Here is a 25,293-nt window from a genome sequence, read left to right on the forward strand (position 1 = left end):
AGACCCTGTCAAATCAACTGCAGAGAAAAACATCTTTCCAGTACTAACAACACCAGTCACTTGTGGGGGAAGCTCAGAGATACTTGCTGAGATACAGCAAAAGGCCCCATCAAGTGGCAGAGAATAAACAATGAAGGTCGGCAGTGCATCCATTTGGAAGAAGATACTCACTCACGGCTGCCCACGCACCACGAGTACCGCAAGCCCATCCTATCTGGGTCCTGGCTTTAAGAGCAGAGGAGGAACGGCCGGGTCAGGCCTCCCCAAAGGCGTGTTTTGCTGAGTCTGCTTCTGACAGGAAGTGCAGCACCTAGTTCCTTATTTGAGGGTTACTGCAATATCTTTCATGAAACCACATCACCCTCACAGTGCCAGACCTCAAGGAGTCCTATGGCATCAACCACAGCTCCACGGAGATGGAGGGAGAGAAGACAAGCGCCAGCAGAGGGGAGGAGGGAGGGGGAGGGGGAGGGGGGAGAGGGAGGGGAGGGGGGAGGGGGGAGAGGGAGGAGGGGGGAGAGGGAGGAGGGAGGGGAGGGGGGAGGGGGAGGGGGGAGGGGGAGGTGGACCACTGATCCATCTTAAAATGAACGGAAAGCCACTACCTTAGGTGTTAAGAACACACACTGGACTGCTTATGCTTCACACACACATGCAGGTTCACTAGGACTCAGCACTGATAACTCTTGAGTTTTTGCCTTCCCTCCTTCCTTTTTGACACAGTACAGCCACCTGCCCTTAACGACCAGAATGGGAACAGCACAAAAGAAGAAGAGCCCATCATTTGAATAACTACTCTGTATCAGCAATTTGGCACAGATTCCATGCTGCTGAATAATTTAAAACACAAGTTTTATAGGATGATGGTTAGAACATGAGTTGGAAAGTCTGACAGACTTGGTTTGACTCCTGTACCACCTGTGGGATCTTGGGCTAGTCATGCCTCAATTTCTCAGCAGCTCAATCTCCCCGTCAACAGAGTGGGAATACTAGGTTTGCTGTGAGATCAAGCGACCTTGACTGTAAAGTGTTACCAGCATAGCATCTGGTTCTCCCAAAGCGCTCAATAAACCCATGGGATGCCAGGGGTGGTGTGACTCTAGTGAGCAAACCAGAAGGCAGTTTCTGAGTATTAGACATGTAAAAAGCAAAGGGCACGGAGACCCTGCCTGCGGGGTAACGGTCAGGCAGCCACCCCAAACCACTCTACCGCTAGGAGAAAACAGAACTCCCAGTGCCCTGCTGTTTCACGAGATAGCATTACAGTTGTGCAGTGAACCTGACCAGGAAAAAACATGCTCTCATTTAATCTGAACAGACCTATGAGGTACATGCTGTGACTTCCTATGTTACAGATGAGGAAAACTGAGGTTTACAGATGACAAATAATAGGGATGCATTCAAGTTCTGCTTTGCTATTTTTTAAGGCCAAACAGCTGAATGCCTACCCAATGTGTATGGGATCAACGATCAAGTACATAAAGTGCAAATCTCCTTATATACTCTTGCTGCAAAAATTCTAAAACCAATTAGAGCATACATGTATTTACTGTTGAGAGTAAAACACTACAATAATTAGTGACTGTGAAAACTGTTAATGCCACTATGCACTACACAAGAGTGTTTCAGATGGTTAAATTAATAGAGAAATAGCTTGACAGTTAATACGAATATTAAAAGAGTGCTCTGGCTAGATAACTTTATGAAGATCATCTTACCATTTCTGAGCCACTACTGTTTACAAAAAAATAAATGATACAAGGAAGAATTATATTAGATATATAAAAACTAATTCTGATTAACTGTTTGTTAACTTGTTCATCACCAAATAAACACTCACTAGAATAAATGCTTTAAGTTGCACATCTCTCATTCCATTTAAGCCATGTGCCTTTCAAGGAAGATTCTATTTGTAAATGATTCACGTCTTATAAGAGAAAAACAAAGCTGAAAAGTCAACATTGCCACCTCCAAATTTTACAAAGAGGAGACATGTCAAAACCATGTATAGCCACCATGACAAATTATCCTCAATCCAGATATAAATGTATAAAGAAATAACAGGAAAAAATGAGGTACCTCAAATAGGTTTTGCTAATCAAATGTCAAAACAACAGACTTTATTAAGAATACTTCGAAGACATCACAATACACAACCATGCCTCTGTATCTGCAGGAATTGGTTCCAAGACCCCTCACCTATACCTATATCCAGGGACGCTCAAGCCCTTTATAAACGGCGTATAAAGTGTCTATGGACAATAAAACCATTGAGCAAAACCTTGCCAAAATGACTTTCCTAATGCTAACCACATTCAACAGCTCAAGAACCTTTGAAAATCACTAAATCAAGAATCCTAAGTACAAAATTCCTCTTAGAAAAAACACGCTCTGGAAGAACTCTCATGAACTATAATTTTCTAACACCTACCTGTTTAGGGACACTGATGTGTCAACAGAAAGTGAGTATGCTGTTAGGGAATCAAGAGCGATGCAGACAGAAGCTGGTGATGCTGAGAAATTACTGCTTTTCCACTACAAGACTTCAAAACCATTAAACCTTAATAAACACATAGAACTACTCTTTATATTGTTTCAGATTTACTCGTGTACAATACAACTTCATTCTACACTGGTGATAGTCAGCTTTGGCCAAATACTGATTTTAGCCACATAGGTTTATTCAACATTCCTTATTTTCTTTGCTTAAAAATTATTTTCATTTCTGTTAATAATAAATGCAGGTAAGATGTTCAAGTCATTCTTTGTCCTGGTATGCCTTTGAGGAAACTTCAAAATTCATCAAATAAAAATAATGCATAATATACTAAAGGTGTGTGTTCCTTAGAGGGCAGAAAGTGCCAACTGATCCTTCCTTTTCTCTCAAACGCCCGTCAAGTCCTATGCTCTAGTTTCATGTTTTCCTCCACCTGGGTCTATAGTCAAGTCAGAAATACTTTCAATATCACATGCTGTTGGTCACAGAAACTTTGTCGCCACAAATTAAGGTGTATAAATTCATAATTCTTTGAAGAAAACCTCTGAGGCGTAAATGTTACACCAAGAATAAACACAGGCTAGGACTATTTGCATGCATACTGCAGGGGGGAAAAGAAGTATACAGTAGGAGTCATGAGACACGTGGAGTGGCTCTGTTGTTCCAACCACCTACCAGGACCCACTCACCATCTTAGAAAGACCAAGGTAGTATAAAAGACCATGGGTTTTAATTTAGATTTCCGATCTGGTTCAAATTACTGCCCCACTCCTCGCCAGCTATGGTGATCACCTGTTACCTGAGGACAACGTGCCCACCCCCAAAGGGTTTGGGAGAGGAGAAAATATATGAGAATTTACCCAAAATCCCTGACACAAACATAATAAATGGTAACTAGTGTAATTGTTAGATAAATACAAACATTATCCTCAGAAAGTACATTTTGCAATTTGCCAGCAGGTTGCCAGATAAGGAAATCCTGAGATCAGTAGCTGAATGGCTTTTTAAAAAAGCAAACAATGAAATGTCAAAATTCTTAAAATGCTTCAGATTAGAAATTTACCAAAAAAGGAAGAGGGAAGAGGGGGGGCTTTACTGAAAATCAAATCTATGAATCATTAGTTTGGTTAAAAGTCTGACAAGGTTACCAAACATGCCTCCTCACAAAATTGTATTAAAGAGTTTTAAAACAACCAGTACACAAGTTTGTGAATAATGCCAATCTACTAACCACATGGCCTTGGGCAAACTAGCCTTTCTGGGTCTATCTTCTCATGTGTAAAAAAAAATACTGATACTACCTGTATTAACTCTATCTTAGACATCTGCTAAGAGGTTTTACTAAGAACACAGTGTAAAGTGCCAATGCAGCAGGTATTCAACACTCAGTTACTGTTACCACCCCTAGTTTCCACTCTAGGGGTGGAATTCTACCACCCTATCTTGACCAAAACAAAAAGCTCCAGGTGACACAATGAGAAAAGAGGATGAGAGAATGGATACATGGAGGGAAGGAGGGATGGATCAACAAACATATGGTTGGATAAGACTTGGGCCAGAGAAATGTAAAGTTAAAAAATTGTTTGCTTTTTTCATCATTTTGAATGTTAAGTTTGTACATCTGTTTCATCCTTCCTCCTCCTAAGCAAAAGCAAAGCCTACACACTTGTTTTGCACCTGATGGGCTACCAAGGACCCACTTGTCAAGTACTTGAAGAGGACCCTAAAAAGGCAACCACTATGTTCACAGGACGTCTTGCTCAACAGGGCTGGGTCCCATTGTGAAATGTGGACACCTGAGTACCAGTTACTCTACCACCTGACCCTGAACTCGGGTTTCAAGAGCAGAGGTGTCAGAAGATGGGCGTGGGCGCGCACCCCCAGACTCTCAGAGAGGGGTCAGTGCTGCGGATGCTACAGCATAAACCATACGCTGAGGGCCTCGGTCTGCCAGGCCGCGTCTCTGCCCCGCACACGCCGTCGTGTCAGCCCCGCCCGGGCACACTGGACTCCACGCCTTGTGATGCTGGGCCACGCACCTCACCTCTCTGGCCTCAGTTTCCCCGATTATAAAACGGGGACAAAACCTACCCGACCCACTCATTAGGATGTCGGGAGCATCGAAATGCAAAAAGGTAGCCTAAGGGTAACCAAAAAATAGATCTAAAACCATGTGATGTGAAATGTAAACATTAGGTTATTTAGTGAGACTCTTGCTCGGCTCGGGAGAGTAGGGGCTGGGACTAAATGGAAAGCTGGCTGTCCCCGAGTGAGTGACGCCCACCCAGCATCCCAGGGGCCTTTCCCAAGTCTCCCTCCTCCTGTCAAATCCGCGCTGAGGGAAGTACGAGGCCCTGGCAATTCCACACTGCGTGTGTACCAGGAGCACCACCGTTTGTATACAGCCTAGGGCCAGTTACTTGAATTCTCTGAGCCTCTATATTTTATCTATAAAACAGATAAAACCTATTTCACAAGGCTGTAATAAGGTTAAAATGAAGTATGACCTGCAACGTACCAACCATGATTTCTAGGGCACTGCAGGCATTCAACAAATACAGATTTGTTGAACTGATACGGAAAATGAGGTGAAGTACTGTTAGGACAAATACTTTCAAACTCATTCTTTGGGCAAATAAAATACTTCTGCACCTTTATGTCAACACCGGGGAGTGGAAATTCCTCAAAGAAATACTCTTCCTGTAAGGGTGACAGCGCTGTGAACGATTCCTTACCAGTCTAGTTCCAACAACCCAGAGGCACCAACATCACTGTTATCTGCTACACTGGGAAACAATCTCAAACTTTTATCAAATAGCAATGTTCAAACGCTGCCTGAAAAGACTTCCAACATTTTGGCCATATTTTTCTTAATATATGAAGAAAAGGACAACTGAGGAAGGAAAGGAAAAATAAGAAAAGGGTAGATGACATCTGTGTCAGCCACTGGGCTGTGCCCCTCTGTCCCAGAAATGCTATGCACTCTTCTCTCAAAGTGATCCCTGAAGATGGTCCCTTACTCTTCCCATGTTATAAACAAGGCACTAAGGCTTTACATGAGTGGATCACCCAACATCACGCAGTTCTAGCTCTACACAGGCAGACCTTGGACTCAAAACCAGACTGCTCCACTACAACTCCCCCGACCTTTCTACTGACTGTAATTCACAGACAACTATAATCAACATTACAAAAAGGACAGTGTAGGCAGACCAATCAACGGGGGACGGGAAGGGAAGGTGAACTTCACTGACCAGTGAAAATCATTTCAGTGATTTTATGACTACATAGGACACTTTCATACAGAGTCCCTTTGACTTTAATAAGGCATCTGCACAAATCTCACTGGGTTCTAACAACCTATGGTGTAGACAGACGAGATATTATCCATAAGGGGTGAGAAACATGAGACTCAAGTGGGAAAGTGACTTCTTCTGAGTCACTCAAGATACTAACTGGGGAAACTTAGATATCAAGGTTTTCATCCCTAAGCAATTCCACCATACTATACTGTCTCTCTTCAAGCTGAAACATATTTATAGCCCCTTTGTGTGTTCCAAAAAACGACCATGAACTGGGGGACCAATAAACCCTGATTTTTTTCACACTGTACATGCCCAACCCTTAGTCATTATTCTAGAAAGTAGATATTACTGAAGCTCAGAGAGGAAAAGTTACTTCATGTGTCCAAACTAATACAGCTAAAAATGGCAGAGTCAAAACACAAGCTTAGATTTGACCCCAAAGTTTGCATGCTTTGCCTTTACCATGAATTGCCTCTGGGTCTCAGCTCTAATGAGTGACCTAGGTCCTAAGGTTTCTGACTTGTCATTAAAGTGAACAAGACATCAGGTAGCTCCCAGTTCTAACATTCTCCTGTCAGACAATGCCAATGCAACACTTCTCCAATGCCGTCATTCCTGAGCATCCTAACCTAAGAGCCTAAAGACCTGGGTTGTCTCCCCGCTCTGCCCATCACCGAGGGACCTTGGGCAGAGTGTGCAACTAGCTCCTCAAAACATGGGAGGTAACTGTGCATCCACCTAAAAGAAGGCGGTGCAGATGTGCAGGGCCCTCTTTGAGGAGTAAGATTTCTCAGGCAAAACTGGTAATGTTTTATTTAAGGTGAATTTTCAGATTACAAATGCATCCATATTCAAAATGGACATCAAAATATAAAGGTCTGTGCTTAGTTGTGTCCAACCCTTGTGACCTCATGGACCACAGCCCACCAGGCTCCTCTGTCCATGGAGTTTTCCAGGCAAGAACACTGGAGTGGTGCCATTTCCTATTCCAGGGGATCTTCCCAACCCAGGGACTGAACCACATCTCCTGTATTGGCAGGCAGGGTCTTCACAACTGAGCCACCTGAGAAGCCCTAGTCAAAATAAAAACTAAAGCGAAAGAGCTGTAAGTCAACAAAATCTCTCTCTTCCCTGTCACTGAACAAAGTGAAAATTAACAGCTACAGGTTACAGAAAAGGGGAACTCCCCAAACTGTCCTAAACGGAGGTTCCCTATAGACATGAGTCTTACTTAAGAGAAAGCTTTTAACCCGAAGCACATTTCACATAGAAATGACTCAGTCAATCAAAACAGACTATGGAAATAAGCCTTAGGGACACAAACGCAGAAAGGAACTTGGACCCGAATCAGCACAGCACCCTTTGTTCCCCACTCAAAACACTATAAGCAGCAAAGAATCAAAACAACAGATTTATCTTGGGAGAGGTATAAAAGGACTGAAATAAACTTGATGTTTCAGCTAAGGCTAAACTGTAAACAGCTACAATTAATGTAAAATGGATACAAATGATACTTAAATTTCATACTAACTGAAATGGGAAGGTAAGAGGCCAACATGAGAATTTACAATTTGAAAGGGAGAAGGAGTAAGCATATCCAAGTCTAAAGATTTTAGTGAACTACTAAGAAAGATAGCCATCACACAGTGCAGCAATTCTTCACTTCCCACAAATCTCACTGTGAATTTCACAAGATGAACTCTTTATTCAGAAACACACATGCATAAACTTCTGTTAATTGCAAAGGCTGTGGATCCTAGGAAGTCTCCTCCTGGGTTCTCCGCATCTCTGCGGGGAGCCTGGCCACTCTGCCAGCCTCACTAGAGATGCGGCTTCTGCTTCCAGCTCGGCCACCTGTCTCTCTGGTCCCCTCACTCTGCCACTCTGGATCCCAGCTTCCTCAGCTGTCAGAGATAATCTCATCTCTCCTGACTCTCTATGGTGGAAAATCTAGAAGAGTCTACTGACATCACAGGAAGAGTGAGGGATTTAGTAAAATCACCTCCTGATCATTTCTTAAATTGCTAATTATGACTCTTAATAGTCTTGAGAGTCCCTGGGACTGCAAGGAGACCAGTCAATCCTAAAGGAAGTCAACCCTGAATGTTCACTGGAAGGACAGATGCTGAAGCTCCAATACTGTGGCCACCTGCTGTGAAGAGCTGACTCACTGGAAAAGACTCTGATGCTGGGAAAGACTGAAGGCCAAAGAAGAAGGGAGCAACAGGGGACGAGATGCTTGGATGGCATCACTGACTCAATGGACATGAATTTGAGCAAACTCTGGGAGACAGTGAAGGACAGGGAAGCCTGGTGTGCTGCAGTCCATGGGTTGCAAAGAGTGGGACACGACTCAGTGACTGAACAACAATTAGGACTTGGCACTTTTTCTAGGCTGCAGAACAGTAACAGCCAGAAGAATCTCAGTTCAGAGTTGGATCTGTAGTGGGTGCTCCCACTCTCGACTGTGGTCGAGACTTCTCAAGTGGGCTTTCCTTTTCCTATTCCCTTTCAAAAGGAGCCAAGCGGCTCTCTCACATGCAACAGAGGTGGCAGGATAAAGCAAAGCAAAGTCTCTCCTCCAAAAACACACACTCTAGTTTCCTTAAAGATGTGCTGCAAGAACGGTCTTGTGACATCCTCTCCCGGCATATAAAGAAGCTGTTGTAATCATTCTATTTCCCCATCTGGATGGCAATCCGTAACCAACTCTGCTTCCCAGAAAAACCTCTGCGCTCTAAGATTGAATCTGGAGAAAACTGCACTTGAACTTCATGGCAGTAATACGGAGCTGATGGTCTCAACTTCTGGGATGAGGCCTGTCTTCCAGAGGCCGTGAGGCAGACAAGCAGAAGGAATCCAGTCTCTGGCCAGATGGTAAGTGCGAGGGAACGGAATGCGTTGCCCTCTGGAATACGGTCCCGGGAGAGCTCAAATATCCACAGCTCATCTGACATGAGGTGTGCCCCCTCCCGCTGTCACTGGACCGGAGGCACCCATCAGAAAGCTTTCTGCAAGGAACCTCCTGTTTGGAGTGACTGGGGGCATTGTAACCATGGGGCAGGTAAAGGAAAACAAATAGCCCCCCACCCCCCTCTGTATAACAAAGTTACATTACATTGAGATCTCTTCTGGGCCCTTCCAGACTACCCCCCCGCCACTCCCCCCCCACACACACACAGAGTTTAGAATAGTAAAAAATAAAAGGCAACTAAATCGAATCTAACATGGGTAAAATACCTGAGAATTTGTAAAGACTGACTTAATTTACAAGGGTCCCTCCATTGCCAAAGAACACAGATCCAATGGGATTGATTCTTGCTCATGCGGTGGAAAAGATGGTGATAATCATAAAGCAGTAAAAAATACATTAAATAAGAGAAATTATAGTTGACATTTCCTGTCTTTTATAAATATTCCAAAGAAAAGTACTGGCTGGGGAGAATGGATACATGTATATGGATGGCTGAGTCCCTTCACTGTCCATCGGAAACTATCACAACTGTTTTTGTATGATATCCCAATACAAAATAAAAAGTTAAAAAAAAAAAAAAGTGTTGGCTGTCCTAAAGCATTTACTTTTCTATTCACTCAAGAAAAAAGGAAAAACCCTGAATGTTTTGACGAACGGCCTTCCTTCCAAGCACTCTCTGAAGAGTCAGAATGTGTAACAACCGGACCCACAAACACAGACAGGACTTCCGGCAGCACGTTTCCAGGACAACTCGGCGGTTCTTGCTGCTCCTCGCAGGAAGAGCCCACTGCTCTCAATTTTACTTATAGAAATCACATTCAAACCAAAACTTAGTGGTTCAGCAAACTTTCTATATGCAATTATTTAAAGTATTTGTTTCGGGTTAACTCTTTCAAGTCTTAAAGACATACCAGGGGGAAAAAGTGCATGGCACAGAAAAACTGTCCCCTCTTGGACTAAGTTGGGGAAAACTGGATACCCTGGTCATAGAGTGCTACCCCTACAGACCAGACTTAGATCTGCGTTTTCAGTAAAATTTAAGAGGCAAGAAAGAGTGAGGGCAGAGAAAGCTGAGGAAAGGGAAGAAGAGGGAAGGTGACTTACAGGCGTTCCTCTCAGACAACGAAGGGCTGAGCAGGAGCAAGCTTACCGACCTCCAGCGCAGGGCAAGGCTCACAGCTGAGGGTTTAGTTCCCAGGGAAGGCTGGAGATGCCACGTGGGCGGGGTTACTGTGAATCGGGGGCGGGGCCGGGGCCCAGAAGGAGGAAACGGGAGACGGCGCACTTACTCGGTCAGGAGCCGGTGCAGCTTGTGATAACCCCGCTCCAAGGCCAGGCTCACAGGTGTCGCTCCTTCCTGGTTGTGGATGCTCAGAGCTCCGCGGCCACCTGGCTTCTGCAGCAGGAACCACGTCAGCCTCAGCAGCCCCAGCCGCACGGCGAAATGCATCAACGTCTCCCGGGGGCCACCATCTGCAGACAGCCGACAAGAGGAAGATAGGGAGGAGAACGTGAAAACCCAGAGCAAAAGAACAAAAGGGTGGCTCAGGTCAACGCCACTGCCTCCAAGCCCCTGAGAGCGTGCCATTACGCCTCAACATACAGCATGAACAATTTTATCGTGGCCAAGCAGAATCAGCTCTCAAAGACAAAACAAAGCTAGAAAAAAGGGTTCGAGGCCAAATCTCCTACAGGAGACAGTCCTACAAAAGAGGAACCGTTTCTATGTTCTGATTTAACGCAGACGTCAAGGGTGACTGCACACACATGAGAGGGGAGGGAGACAGACAGAAAAAATTTAAGCAGTGAATGCAGCCTCGCTACACGGGGATCAGGCTCCAAGGGGAATAGTTGTTGGGGCTCAGATGGGTGTATCAAAAAGTATAATTACTTTAAAAAAAAAATATCACCCAGAGAGGAGTTGGCTAGTTAAACACTAAAAACAGGTTCTGCTTGTTAAGTACACACAGGTCTTTTTATTCTCCCACATGAAGGCCAAATCAAATTGCTGGCAGTGGCAGCTTTTTCTTGTTGTTTGTTTAAGAAAGAAATGCATCTTCAGGCATAAGACAGACCGACTCCAAGATGATAGGCTAACAATTTTAGAAGGAAAAATATGTACCTGTTTGACCTGAAGCGAAGGCCCTTCTTGGTACAGAGTCACTCTGAAAGTGGCAGAGTGAGGAAGGACTTTGGAATCAGACAAACCTGGGTTCCCATTTGGCATTTACCGTCCGTGCGACTGGACACAACCCGTCTCAGCTCCCGGAGCTCCCCTCCCTGCCTCCCTGAAGCCTGGTACCCCCACCTCCGCTCCCACGGCCGCGGTAACAGCTCAGAGGGGTGGGCGAGGCGCCTGCCAGGTGACGGCTGCAGCGGGTGTTCAGTGATGTTGCGCTCCTGCTCTTCCCCGCTCTCTGCTCTGTCCCTCCTGACCTCCAATCACAATCCAGGTTCGCTGGCAACACTCTGCGCCTCGTCTGACTTGGAAAGATGAGGCTGGGCTTACCTGACCCCAGGGAGTACCACTCAAGAGTCCAGAATGGGAATGGTGCCCTGGGGTTGTGCCTGCTTTCGTCCCTTCAGCTGCACTAACATCTCTTTCTCCAAAGCTTCCCGGAGGCCTCGACTTACCCCAGCGGGCAGGCTCACCCTTCTTGGACCCCAGTGTCTTCCCCTTACATTTAAGTCCCTGATGCTTCAGATGTGAGCGGTAGGGTAAGAATAAATGCATCGCAACTCTGCAACTGTACGTGAACTGCACTGTCTTCTAACATCACACGTGCCTTAGTCTAGTCTCCTTATTGCCGGGGTAAGTTTCCTGGGAGGCAAAAACCATCTTCCATATTTTACACTGTCCTTACAGAACTCAGCACACTAAATGGTTTATAAATGGTGGCAGAGGCATAAGGCTGGAAAGACATCAACACTACGGAAGGAACCAGCGCACGTGTGGCTGCCAATGTGAATAAACAACTCGGAGCAGGTGGCCAGGCCAGAAGAAAGGACGGAAAGAATTTTCAGAAAAGATCAAGTATCACCACGTGACTTGTGCCTTGCCGCTTGTTCACAGGCACTGACACCCTTACCAAGTACAAAAAAGCGAACAAGGCACTGCCGGGGAGCTCGTGATTTTTTACAGACTGGTTAATCCGGCCCCACTGGACGGCACCTCCTTAAAGCAGTTCTTCTGCAGCCCCCGTCTTCCTCATCCCTCACTTGCTCTGAGTCAGCTCAGCCTTCAAAAGGCAGAGTTCCAGTAACAAGGCAATACAGCTGCTTGAAGCTGGCACCCTGATTCCAGCACCTGGAGGACCCCAAACCTCGTCCTACAGTCCTTAGGAGCAGGTGCCACGTCTGCTTTTAGGTCGCCCCCTCTCTGCGATCAACAAGTAATAAGAACAGTAATATCTGGTGAAGGCTGCTCAATGCCATGCACTGGGCTAGGTGCTTTGTATTCACTCTTTCCATTCTCACAATAACCCTATGAGGCCTCGTTATCCTCTTTCTGCGGATGAAGAGAGATTAATAACTGCCCACAGCAAAAATCAGCAAGATCTGAAGATGCTTCTGTCTTGAATCTAGAAACCAATCCCTCTCCATTACTCCATCCCATCTCTTTTTGTAAAAAAAAAAAAATCAATCACACAAGCATTCTCATGCTGTAGCTTAAGAAGCACCTTCTCTCGTTTTCCTCCAAAAGTAATTTTTCTTACCTAACACACACTTTTCATCATTGCTTTTGTTGCTTTCATCTCAGTTTAAAATCCAGAGGATCTACAATTTAGAATTGGCCTCTGTTCTACTTTTTTCTCTCTTGCGATCTTTGTGTTTTCTCTGTAACCGTGAGAGCTGCTCAACTTTGTTGTTCAGATCACTAACTGCATTTCCTCTGATGTCAATTGGGTCCTTTGTCCCCAGTCTGAATTTGATTATGCTATGGCTTTCTGGTTGTCCTTGCATCATTTAAGACAACTCCCTTCCATCTTTGCCCTCATTGTGATGGCTTTTCTGCAGATGTAATTAAAGGGCCTAATCAGTTGATTTAATAAGGAAGATTATCCTGGCTAATCTGGGAAGGCCTAACTGAACCAGCTGGAAGGCTTTAAAGACAGAACTGAGATTCCCCTGGAGAGAGAAGAAGCCCTGCCAGAAGAGGACAGTGTCAGCCTGTGGCCGTGGAGTCCATCCAGCGCAGGACTTCCCCTCCTGTCCAAGGAGGACAGCCTTGGCTCATGCTGGTGGGCGTGAGCTTGCCCCCATCTTCTCTTCTGCTCTCGCCCTCCAAATTTTGGACTTGCTTAGCTAAGTCCCTACAACTGTGCAAGCCATTCTCTGAAATAAATCTTAATACTTATCTTCCTACCGGTTCTGGTTCTCTGGTCAACCCTGATTAACACAATCATTAAACTTATTTTTTTCTCCCTCATTGCTTTCTTCTCTGATTTTATAACAGGTCTGACTTCTTCAATCTCTTAAAGGACAAATGAAAAACCTCTTCTGAATTTTTCTTAGGTTTCTTAATGAAAATTAGAGAGGTTCCCATCTGAATACTCATGACCCTTTCTCCATTCCCTTTCTGTTTCACTGTTATTTCAAGGGCCTTATGCTGGTTGGTTGATTTTCCTGTTTAACTATTTTCAACTGGAAAAAAAATTGCTCTGTGGGCCTGGGCCCAGCTTCCCATGGAAAAGGCAAGAGGAAGCGTCGTGCTTCCTACCTGCTCAAGTGCTGGAAGCCTCCCTCACACTCAGCTTGGCAGAGAAAGGGGCTGCGCCCCGTCCTCCTGAGAGACGTCTGCGCCTTTTCAAGTCACCGGATTTTCTGTCTAAGCAAAGGGTTCTGAATTCTGTCAACAAAACAGTGATCCAAGGCTACATGTGCTTTTCCTACCACACTGAGCCAGCCTGCTCGCAGTGCACTTTGAATGTGTATCTGGGAGACTCCAAAGTCTCCGTTCCTCCGACTGTTCTGGTCTCCTTCTCAAATAAACCTCAGGTCTAGCGTGATGCAGGAATCCTCACGCCTAGTGGGGATGGGCAACAGCAGGCCCAATTGAGAAGCGGGCATTTGGAAAAACGCCACTCGCTACCTTGTGACAGAGTCAAGGTCTGAGAGGCAATAAAACCTTTTGGAGCTAAAGTGCTCGATAACGAGGAAGCACTTGTCTTGGAGTCAGTCCTGTAGATTACTATTATATATTATAAAATATCTTTACTAGCTTATTTTCTTTTTTAGCAGCTATGAATAGGTGAAAATATACAAAAATTCTAGTGAGTGTAGCTAAGGGAAATCCCATGGAAAGCTATCAAACAATCTGGAAAAGGTACGGGAATTAAAAGCCCAAATGATTACCACTGTGGTTTCACTAACCAAACACCAGATACAAAGAACTGAGAACGCAACGGCTGTGTTTAGTGCGAACTGGCTTAAACCTGTCTCATCCTTCTCTCCACCCCAAACCTCTCTACCCCAGAGACGATCAGAGCTTCTCGGTTAGTTATACAACACCATGACTAAGTAAGAATGTAGCTTTCCCCCAGGACCGTGCTCCTCTTTGCTTTCTTCAGAGCAGGGCTTTCAAGGCCCACCTTCTGTTACCAGAAAGTTATGTTGACTGCTACTGTGCGAGGGTCTTTCAGGGGAAAAACCATCTTCGTTCACCCTTTCACTAACCACAGAGGTGCTGAAAACCTGAGACAACTCAGTGAAACTTGGTAGCTCAGAGGGAAGATACTCCCACCCCACCATTCACCCTCCACCCAGATGAACCTGTATTATTTGCCTTTAAGGCAGAACTAAGGCAAAAAAAAGTCCAGTGCTTCATGTAACTAGGCATTAAAGAACATTGAGGAGGATAAAATGGACAAACTCCCTCTTGACGATATATGCGTAAAGAAAGACTTTAGAAATAAGCTCAAAAAAAACCTCATTCTGCTTCAAAGAGGGTTTTTTTTTAAAGTCCTTTTATAGAACATGCTGCTTTCCCGCATCAGAGCTCATCACTGCTTTGTCCAAAAGGTTACTGGATACTGGTCATGGCATACTAAAAATGAAGAGCCTGGAACTTCCCTGATGGTCCACTGGTTAAGAATGCACCCTGCAGTTGCACTCTCTTTCTTGCTTCTGCTTGAGCTTAGTCTCCGGTACTGCCGTGTAGACTAAGTGAAGTAGAACCAAGAAAGAACCGTTGCTTGACCGCAAATTTTTGGAGGTCTTGTGAGGTCAAACAAGACCAACAAAAAAAAAAAAAAAAAGAATGCACCCTGCAATGCAGGGGACATGAATTCAATCCCCAGTCGGGGAACTAAGATCCTATATGCCGCCGGGGAACTAACCCTATGTGCTGCAACTGCAGAAGCCTGCATATCGCAACTACCAAACCTGCATGCTTTAGAGCCCAGATGCCACAGCTAGGGAGCCCAGCATAGCCAAAATTAAAAAAAAAAAAAAAAAAAAAATTTTAATAATAATAAATTTTTAAAAAGCCTGCAAACTAGCACACACTCCAGGATATCTTTTCCTCCATTTTAAAGATGAAGAAATTGAGAAACAGATTAAGTATTCTACACAAACTCTTGCAATGAAGCCAGGATATTAACAAATTGACCCTGTAGCCTATGCTTTTTCCACTTTATGATATCAAGCCTAAGCCAAGAGTTCTTTTATTGTTTTTAATTTATTTTAAATTGAAGGATAATTGCTTTACACTATTGTGTTGGTTTCTGCCAAACATCAACATGAACCAGCCATAGGTATACATATGTCCCCTCTCTCTTGAACCTCCCTCCCCATCCCACCCCTCTAGGTTGTTACAGAGTCCCGGTTTGAGTTCCCTGCTAAAGCCAAGAGTTCTTAATGTCATGTTCACGCCTGTGGTTCAGGGAGATTGACTCCTGAAACAATATGTAAAATTTTGCAGGTAGGTTCCTATGTGTATTTTTCCCTCCGGAGAAATCGGAGCTAATTCTAAAGGAGTTAGTGACCTGAGGGAAAAAAGTTAAAAAGCACTGCATCTAAACGATTAGAGAGGGAGGATTAACCATAAATCTTCCCTGACTCCTTTGTACAAGTATTAGGCTGGAACACCTGTAAACACCCAGCTTTCAACTGGAAACAGTCCAGTTATGTAACAAGTGCTCTATTTAGCTGCGTGATTACCCCAGGCACCAAGCTAACTTACCTTCTTCCTTTAAACATCTTTCAAAAAACATCTGATGTGCAACTCTCTGCTCTAAGCAGACTGTTTCTTTGCATTTCTCTCCCTTCACTGGTGGCTCAAGCAGTAAAGAATCCACCTGCAATGCAGGAGATGTGCAGGAGACCCAGGTTCAATCCCTGGGTCAGGAAGATCCCCTGGAGCAGTGAATGGCAACCACTCCAGTATTCTTGCCTGGGAAATCCCATGGACAGAGGAGCCTGGTGGGCTACAGTCCACAGGATCAGAAAGAGCTGGACACCACTGAGCGACTAAACCCACCTCCAACCAACAATAAGCAAGGACCTGTCACTGATGCTTTGTTTGTTGTTTAGTTGACTCTTCTGGGACTCTTCCCTTCTCCAGGGCCCTTTCTAGAGTATCATATAAACTTGAGTCACACAGTAACTTTGGAAACTGACTTCTTAGTGCAAAACATTTAAAATGCATTCAGGTTCCTGCACATGTCAACAGACTGTTCCTTTCTATTGCTGAGTAGTATTCCATTGCATGAATGTACCATAGTCTGTCTGTACAGTCACCTAGTGAGGGAGATATGGGTTGTTTCTAGCTTGGGGTGATTATAAATAATGCTGCTATAGGTACATTAGGGCAAAGATTTCTTTAGGTAAATGTAACTTTTTTCTAGGACAAAACGCAGAAAGTGGGAATGCTAGGTCACATAATAAATTAAACTTTATAGGAGACTGCCAAACTGTTTCCTGGGGTGGCTCTATTCCAGCAAGGTATGAGATACATTGTTTTGCATCCTCTGCCAGTGCCTGGTATTTTTTATTTTGGCCTTCCTAAAAATGTGTAACAGTGCCTTATTGTGGTTTTCAGGCATTTCCTTAAGTGTCCAAATTTGAGTTAGCCTTCCTGTACAAAAGAAACTTAAGAAGTACATGGAAAGACCATAAAAATATTAAATCTGGCAAGCTTCCTATTAAAGACAGAGATGCTAAGACCCAGAGAAGGGAAGGATATGTCTAACATCTCAGACCTGTCTTTTCCTACAGTTCTTTTTAACCAGGTGACATGAACAAACTATCCAATTCCTGTGCCTTCTTTAAACAAGACAAAGCAAAACCACAAAAAAAAACCTTTAGCCCCATAAATAACTAATGCAACCCTTCCTGATACTGATTTATGAATGGCAACCAGAATAACCATTCCAATCACAACACAGAAATAGCAGAGGAGTGGACTTCCCTGGTGGAGCAGTGGATAAGAATCCTCCCGCCAAGCAGGGGTCAGGGGTTCGATCCCTGATCCCGTGAGCCACGGCCACGGAGCCTGTACGCTGCAGTGGCGACTGAAGCTTAGCTGGAGCCCGTGCTCGCAGTGAGAGCGGCCACCGCAGAGACCCCACACAGCACCACGAGGAGGAGCCCCTCATCGCAAGGAGCGAAAGCCCACACAAAACGCTGAAGACCCAGAGCCATCAATCAATCAACAAACAGATCAACACTGGGGGGGTGGGGAACAGCAGGAGCTAGAAATGTCGGAACACCAGGTTTCTGGGAAAGTGCCCACTGTCCTGTATAATGGCAAATCTTCTGATCTCTAGATCTCAGTCATGCAGAGGTTTCTTAGACACTGCTAAAAAGGAAAAGGATAAATGCGTTTTCCCTTCATTTGCGTATCCAAGGTTCCTTTTGTATTTTACCTGGCAGGAGTGCCCAGTCTTATCTTGACAGGAAGCCCCTGACAGTGGGGGCCCCTTCCTGCAGCTGGTCATTGCCCCAATGGTTAAATTCAGTGAGTCTAAGAGAACCAAAGCTAGCAAAACCTCACTGCCCTTCTTCCATGAGAACAACACAGCTATCTGATGGGTCTAGAGAGTGGGGACCTGAGCGCCCTCCCGTTCAGCCCCGCTGAGCGCTCCTCCTCAGTCAGGGGCTACATGCCTGCGGGAGGGCCGGGGCCTTCTGAGCGACCCCTTCATAAGGCAATAACCAAAGTTGAGAACACTGCAGGGCGGTCCTGTGACTGTCCTGTTCTTCCAGAGATAAGAGTCGAGAGGATAAGCAACCCCTTCCGGCAAGCCGACTGAAGTCAGCCTTTCCATTCAGTTTCTGTCAGGAACAGAGGAAACATTCTGATCTCTGTGTAACTCCTAAATCTCTCCATTAGATCTGCACTCAGGAGGGAAAGACGACGCTGTTCGCTGGACTCCAGGTATATGCTGCTTCATCAGATGTGTGTGTGAGTGTACAGACACACACATTCACAACATCTAATAGGTGTCATTTACCACAAGAAAAATGACACAGGAAATCCCCATGAGAAAAAGAGGAACATATGTAGATACCTGCTACATCACTGCTTTTTAAAAGGTAGAGCCCCGCCTTCCATGAACTCTAACGGGGAGAGAGAGCAGATGGTTAGAAACCTGGGGAGAGCGTCCCAGGTCTCGGTTAGCTCCCCTGCGCGCCCCTACTGACGACTCCCGTCTTTTCCTTCTTCCAACCTCGTGGACTCCCTAGAGACCTTGAGAATACAAGAATGAAAATCCTGTCTTTGATCTTTAGCAAGAAGTGTCAAACATTCCTCTGCTGCCCTCCTCATGAAGGACAGGCCTCGCTCACACACGGGAGATCAGGCGTGAAGTCTGGGCCACAGAAGGGCAACGAGCCGCCCTCTGACAGCTGCCGCTGCGAGTGAGCGCTCTGCGGGGTCGTCTCCCGGCAAGAACAGGCCTGACAGCTCAGCAGGAGGACCCAGGAGGCCACTGAGGCCACACTGCTCCTGTAACGGCACAGTCTACGCAGCCACCATGGGAGACGGGAGATCATCCCCATAGGAAAGCAGCCCCAGCCAAAAACAACGAATCCCAAGCTCAAAGGCTGCGGGTCATCCGAGGTCCTTACCGTGTGAGGTTGTGTCTGTCCCCAACACATTCCACTCCGCTGGCAGCTTCAGGTGCCTGAAGGCCAGGGCGACTTTCTCATCGAGGGAGTTCACATCCGTGGACGGGGGTCCTGAGCGATCTAGGAAACGGGTGAAGTTCAGGGCCTGCTGGTTGCCGGCGCTGGTGGCCAGGAACTGGGCTGCGTCGTAGGCCTCGTCCTGGATGAACTGGAAGTCCTCTTGCGCCACCACGAACACGGGCAGGCCCTCTTTGGAAGCGCAGAGCAGCACCTTCACTGTCTCGCAGCAGTCATGACCTAAGGAGATACAGGCAGCAGGAAGACAGATCAGAGCCCTCCCTCCTGAAGGACGGGGCGGTGGCAGGAATCTCAGCTCTTCCTGCCTGACATACATGCTCCCCCTCCTTCCCCCTAGCTCTGACAGCAATCTTCCACACTTCGCAAAACTCCATCTCTAATTCATTTTTCACAAGTGCTATTTGCAAATATCAATTGGCTCCCCTGTTGTTGTTCAGTCCATCAGTCATGTCTGATTGTCTGCAACCCCATGGACTGTAGCCCACCAGGCTCCTCTGTCCATGAGATTTCTCCAGGCAAGAATACTGGAGTGAGTGGCCATTACCTTCTCCAGGGGATCTTCCCGACCCAGAGATTGAACCCGCGTCTCCTTGTCTCCTGCATCGGCAGGCAGGTGCTTTACCGCTGAGCCACCTGGGAAGCCCCGGCTCCCCTACCAGATGACAGATTAAGTTTGCATTCCAGCTGCCACCATGCTGGCGGCATAATGTTTGGCATTAACAGTCTTTGAAAATCGCAATATACACTAATTTGTTCAACTTGAAGAAATTAAAGAATGAAAGCTCAAGGAGCTTGCGATGAGGCCTAGCGTCCAGTGGGAAGGCTCCTGAGCCACCCTGGACCTGGAAACCCGGCAGGGAAAAAGTCACTTCCACGGCAGCGCCCCATGGACAGAGCCTGGCAAGGCATGGTCCATAAGATGGCAAAGAGTCGGACACAACTGAAGCGACTGAGCAAGCACCAAGCAGGCGACCCGATTTCACTTTACTACTGTGAAGCAATTCAAGGTGGAGAAAGTAACTTTTGCTCTGAGATGCCCATTCTTTCCTGTAATGCAAAGAGAACTTCAAAGAAATCGCCTGGTTTGCACTGGGATGATGCAATGCCGGGGCCAGAGACCACGGTGCCCACTGCCCAGAGGGGCAGAGACTGCACGAGCTGTGACATCAGGCAGCAAGCTACCCGCCACCCCAGGGCGCTCCACTGGCGTCTAGACCGGAAGCTGTGAGCATTGTTCCCGCAGGGAGGCATTCCTGGAAAATCAGATCCTCCCTGGGGTTTTCAGCCTCACAATGATATGCATTTCCAAGACGCAGAATGTATTCATCAAAACACACTTTTGCTCCACCTTCAGGCACTGATCTCAGCTGGTTGGAAGTATGTTCTTAACATCATCATTTCTTCCATAAATATCTTTCTGATGAGAAAAGAAACTGGAGTTGGTGTTTCTGTGTGAGCTGCGCCCCCTGGCGCGCCGCCTATGGAACTGCAGGCACCTGAAGGCCAGGCTCCCAGGGACCACCCACACCCAGAGCCCTTCCTGGCTTCTGGATGAGCTGGAGGGTCTCCAAGTGCCACTCCCCAAACCACAGGCGCAGCCAACAGAGGCTTCCCACCCGCAGAGCAAACTAAGCTTTCTGCTGTCTTTGAAAGAGAAAACACTCATTTGTTTTCCCTGTGCAACCAACGGGAGAAGTAAATCAATATTCTACATACGTCCCCCACCCCCACCGTGTGTGTGTGTTAGCTGCTTAGTCGAGTCCGACTCTGTGACCCCGTGGACTGCAGCCCATCAGGCCTCTCTGTCCATGGGATTCTCCAAAGCAAGAACACTGGAGAGGGTAGCCATTCCCTTCTCCAGGGGATCTTCCCAACCCAGGGATCGAACCTGGGTCTCCTGGCAGTGCAGGCAGATGATTCTTCACCATCTGAGCCACCAGGGAAGTCCCATTCCCCCCAGGAGCCTCTTTAAAGGCTTTCCTTTGTGACGAAAAGCCTCTCACTGGTGTGTAATCTAAGGATGGGAAAAAGTACTGACTAACCAAGAACCTATGGCACACCAGGCATCTGATGTGTCATTTTCTCAACACAATGAATTTATATGGTGTGTACTGTCCTCACGTTACAGATGAGCAAACTGAGACTTCACGAGATAAACTGCCCAAATTCACACAACCATGAAGCAGAATCTACCAGGTCTGATGCTGAACATCACGGGGTGAGAATTCGGTAAAGCACTGCTTATACATAAAGTAACAGTGACAGTTATGTCCCTGTCTGCAAGGAGCCCACCCTACACTTGGAATTTCAGGCCAGTATGACTATTAAAGCCAGAGGAACAGGCTCACGAACCCCGGAAACCAGTCTCCATACAAATGCATACCTCCACCAGTCGCTCCCACTGCCTTCCCAGCCGAATTCCTTCTAGAAAGGCTGTGGGAATCAAGCATCCTCTGCCCGCATGGGCGTGGCTGTTTATCTATACTCAGGTATGCATTTCAAGTCAACAAACACGCTGAATGTACATCTATTACACAAAATGAAATGGGGGGGGGGGAATATTCATCTTTCTTTGGAGGGCAGCCAGCCTAATTATATAAGACAACTTCAGCAGGAACAAATCAGCTGGTTCGGGTAGTTACGGTTCGGGTGGTTTTCCTGGCAGAAAATATTTCTTTGAAACTGTTCTGTTACATTTAACAACTAACATCTGGGGAGTTCCCTGGCGGTCCAGTGGTTAGGACTCGGTGCTTTCACGGCTCAGGCCCAGGTTCAATTTTTTCATAGGGAAAAAAGAATTACTAATATCTATCTGGATGTCTACCAAGCTCAGGACACTGAGTAGAAGCTACACACACACACACACACACACACACACACACACACACACACCCCAGCATCACAGGGATCTAAGCCCTCCAGAGGTTTAAAGAGACACAAACCATGCCCTCAAGGGCGAGAACCAGTGCATTTCACAATTTCACACGTGGGTGAAAGGTGGCAGTTAAGGGCCTCCCACACCACCCCATCTGTAAAGTCTTTATTGAATCTGTTACACTGTTACTTCTGCTGTTTATGTTTTGGGTTTTTTGGCTGTGAGGCATGTGGGGTCTTAACTCACCGACCAGAGATCGCTCTGCATTGGAAGGTGAAGTCTTAAACACTGGACTTTTCTGATAGGTGTCCTGCTCCCAACTCTCCAACCCCAGAGGTTCTTCACTGCAACCCTCAGCACTCAAGACGCCTGGTCGGGCCCCATCCTTCCTTCCTACCTCCAGCACTAATAATAGTGATAACAATTATCACTATCGCTAACAATCTCTGTTCCAGGCACCATTCTCAGTGTTTTCCAAATAACAGCCCATTTAACCCTCATCACAGCCCGAAGCGGTAGGTACTACTATAATCCCCATTTGTCAGACGAGGAAATCAAGGCACAAAAAGGTTAAATGTCTGGCCCAAAGTTCTAAAGCTCCTACAAGTGGTAGAGTTATCATCTGAACCCAAGTTTCCTTGCTCTCACGTCTGCCCTGACACCAAGACTCACAGAGACAAGAAGGCTTGAAGAGGAAACGATGCTACCATGGAAGAACCAATGGGAAAGTATGGAAAACTCCATGCTCAAATCCTGGCTGTGGGACTCCTAAGCTGCCTGACCTCAGACCAGCTCTGCCTCTTCACATGCAGCGTGAGTGAGCAGCCTCTGCAGGCGCTATGGCGCCTCCTGCTGTACCAGTCTGGGGGTTTTTACCAGGCAGAAGGCGAGGAGACAGAAACTCAGGTCCCAGGAGTAGGAAACAGTTTCAAAACGTAAAAATGGAAGCAGAGTCCAAAGGATGGAATAACTGCTGTAAGACATAGTGTCAGTAAGATGACTAATTAGGCTACTTCTAGATGCTTCGTGTGAGGACAGACCTAGGTTTAAACCTAGTTTCTTACTTCCTAGACTGTGTGGCCTGAGATAAATGATAACCTCTCTAACACTCTTAAATCTACAGAGTACCCTCGTCCTGAAAGTGAAGACCTAAAATTTAGAAGACTCCTCTCAAATGCTTTAATACTTATCACCCCAAACAACATACACATAGCCTCATTTCATTTCCAAATTAAACAGACAATACCTATTTCTGTCAGAATAACTATAGCTGACCCTTTAACAAGACAGGTTTGAACTGCATGGGTACACTGATAATGTGGATTTTCCCCCACATGTATGTGCTACTATATTTACGAACGATGGTTGGCTGATGGAACCATGGACACGGAGGGTGGACAAAGGGACCAGAGCATCTGCGGATCCTGTTATCTGTGGGGCTCCTGGAACCCAGCCCCCTGCAAATACTGAGAGGCAACTGGACCTGAACAATGTGACGGTTCTCACTCACGAATCTCACCAGTAATAACAGCATTTCCCATTTATTCAGGGCTTCCCAGGTGGCTCACGCTCAGCCCTTCAAGGTTATTTTTCTTTTTTAAAGAGAACTATTATGTGTGTGTGTGCACATATATATACACATACATATAATACACACACATAGGCTACATGTAAACATACACACACAGGCTGTATGCACATATACATGCTTCCTTGGTGGCTCAGCAGTAGAAGAATCCACCTGCCAATGCAGGAGATGTGGGTTCCATCCCTGGGTTGGGAAGATCCCCTGGAGAAATGGCAACCCACTGCAGTATTCTCGCCTGGGAAATCCCATCGACAGAGGAGCCTGGCAGGGGGTCGCAACAGAGTTGGACAAGACTCAGTGACTAAAGACCAACAACAAAGCTCATTTTAAAACTCCTGACAGTCCTTCGAGGTAACTATGAATCAATGTCAATAAAAGCTAAAATTTGAGGTTTCACAATTCAATGATGAGAATGTGAATAATGTGGGATCCAAATTGAATTCTACCTTTAAACACACTTTAAGCTGAGATCTTACACTAACCTTACCTACAGTAATAATACCCACTGCCCCACCCAGCTTTCTCACCCGTCTCCTTCCCCAAGCCTGGGCAAAGGGGTCACACCGTCACTACGGTAAACATCAGCGCTGCTCTGTGAAGTCACCTCCTGTGTATACAGGGGCCAGGCCACCGTCCAGGTCTTCAATGTCCTCTCACACTCCCTGCACAGGCACACACATGTGCATGCACACACGTGCACACACACACTCTCACAGCCAAAGGCCACGGCGAAGCAATACCCACGTAATCCCAAACTGGAAAGTGCAGAAGTAATGGATCTGCACAGAAATCTAAAGCTGCTAAAAGGACTGTTTACTTGGCTAATAGGGTGGGGACAACAAAGGGGGCAGGAATAGAAAGTTTAAGAGGGTGTGTGTCTGTGTATGTGCGCGCGCACGCGTGAGCTCAGCAGCAGAAGCACGCCTGATTCTTTGTGCTGCTTTAGCTGTTAGAAGGTGGATGGGTGCGTGGGCACACGACGGTCTGCTCTATTCATGTGGAACTAAAACAAAACCGTGGAACAGAGGAGGTAGAATGTCAGAAAAGGCCATGAGACAGAAATTCAGAAGAAGTCATCCAACTGTGTGCCCAACATTCTCCCTTCAGACATGAATTCACAATCTGAAGGAGAAACTCTGAATCATGCTAAGTAAAATGTGCCATTTAGCTGGAATCTGCTTCGCATGACTATAGGCTCCGAGGGTTAAGGAAAATGGAGGCCTTCCTGGCCCAGTCTTCACCAAACTCTCAGTCAGCTGGGAGCAGGAACCAAGGGCCTCCCCTACATCTGGAAAGCCACCCTGCAAGGCTGACTAGGCTACCCTCTCACATTCGCCGTTTCTATTAGGCTCAAGTGGTTCACTGAATTGGTTTTTAATCCCTATGACCTTTCAGATAAAGTATACATAGGGGAAAAAAACATTTTTCAAAAGCAAAGGTTATATAATAATAAGGACCCATTAATAAAACTGAAATCACTGCATCTACCCACATAAAATATCTTACTACCACAAATTAGCTCTGAAGACTCAACTATCTTCAGGGGCCATTAACTTAGGACTGCCTTTGTACACACAAAATACAAGGTATTAACAATGTCTACATCTTCATGGCAAAAGAAGGGATGGGATGGGAAGCCATATCCAATTTGACATAATGACCACAATTTAACTCCTTTTTACAAGAAAACAGAAGCTGCAGCATAAAGAAGGGTAACAAGGTTTTCGACTAGTTCCGTGACGTTTTTCCTTCCACTGAAGTTCCTGGTAACTGAGAGAGGAAAGAAAAATCACAAGTCCTTTCAAAGACGGGGAAGTACTGGAAATTCTACTGAGACTCTTCTGAGGGAAAGACCTCTAAAGAATTGACAGAGGGGAAGAAGAGAGAGAGACTGTTAAAGAAACA

General features: G+C 46.0%; 1 protein-coding gene across 12 annotated transcripts in view; it reads right to left on the reverse strand.

Moving 5' to 3' along the window:
* The window catches only part of AKAP13 (A-kinase anchoring protein 13), a 312,448-nt gene that overhangs the window by 161,938 nt on the left and 125,217 nt on the right, over positions 1-25,293 (reverse strand). For 10 of the 12 annotated variants that reach the window (XM_043489653.1, XM_043489650.1, XM_043489649.1 and 7 more), the window contains exons 4-5: positions 18,848-19,144; positions 10,066-10,249 (exon numbers count right to left, since the gene is read on the reverse strand). In XM_043489653.1, coding sequence (XP_043345588.1) covers positions 10,066-10,249; positions 18,848-19,144 — 481 coding nt within the window. Of the gene's footprint in view, positions 1-9,880; positions 10,024-10,065; positions 10,250-18,847; positions 19,145-25,293 lie in introns of those variants that run through there. The other 2 variants (XM_043489658.1, XM_043489657.1) reach the window with 2 other exon arrangements.

The sequence above is a fragment of the Cervus canadensis genome, chromosome 17 (genome assembly GCF_019320065.1).
Source record: "Cervus canadensis isolate Bull #8, Minnesota chromosome 17, ASM1932006v1, whole genome shotgun sequence".
In the NCBI taxonomy this organism is placed as follows: domain Eukaryota; kingdom Metazoa; phylum Chordata; class Mammalia; order Artiodactyla; family Cervidae; genus Cervus; species Cervus canadensis.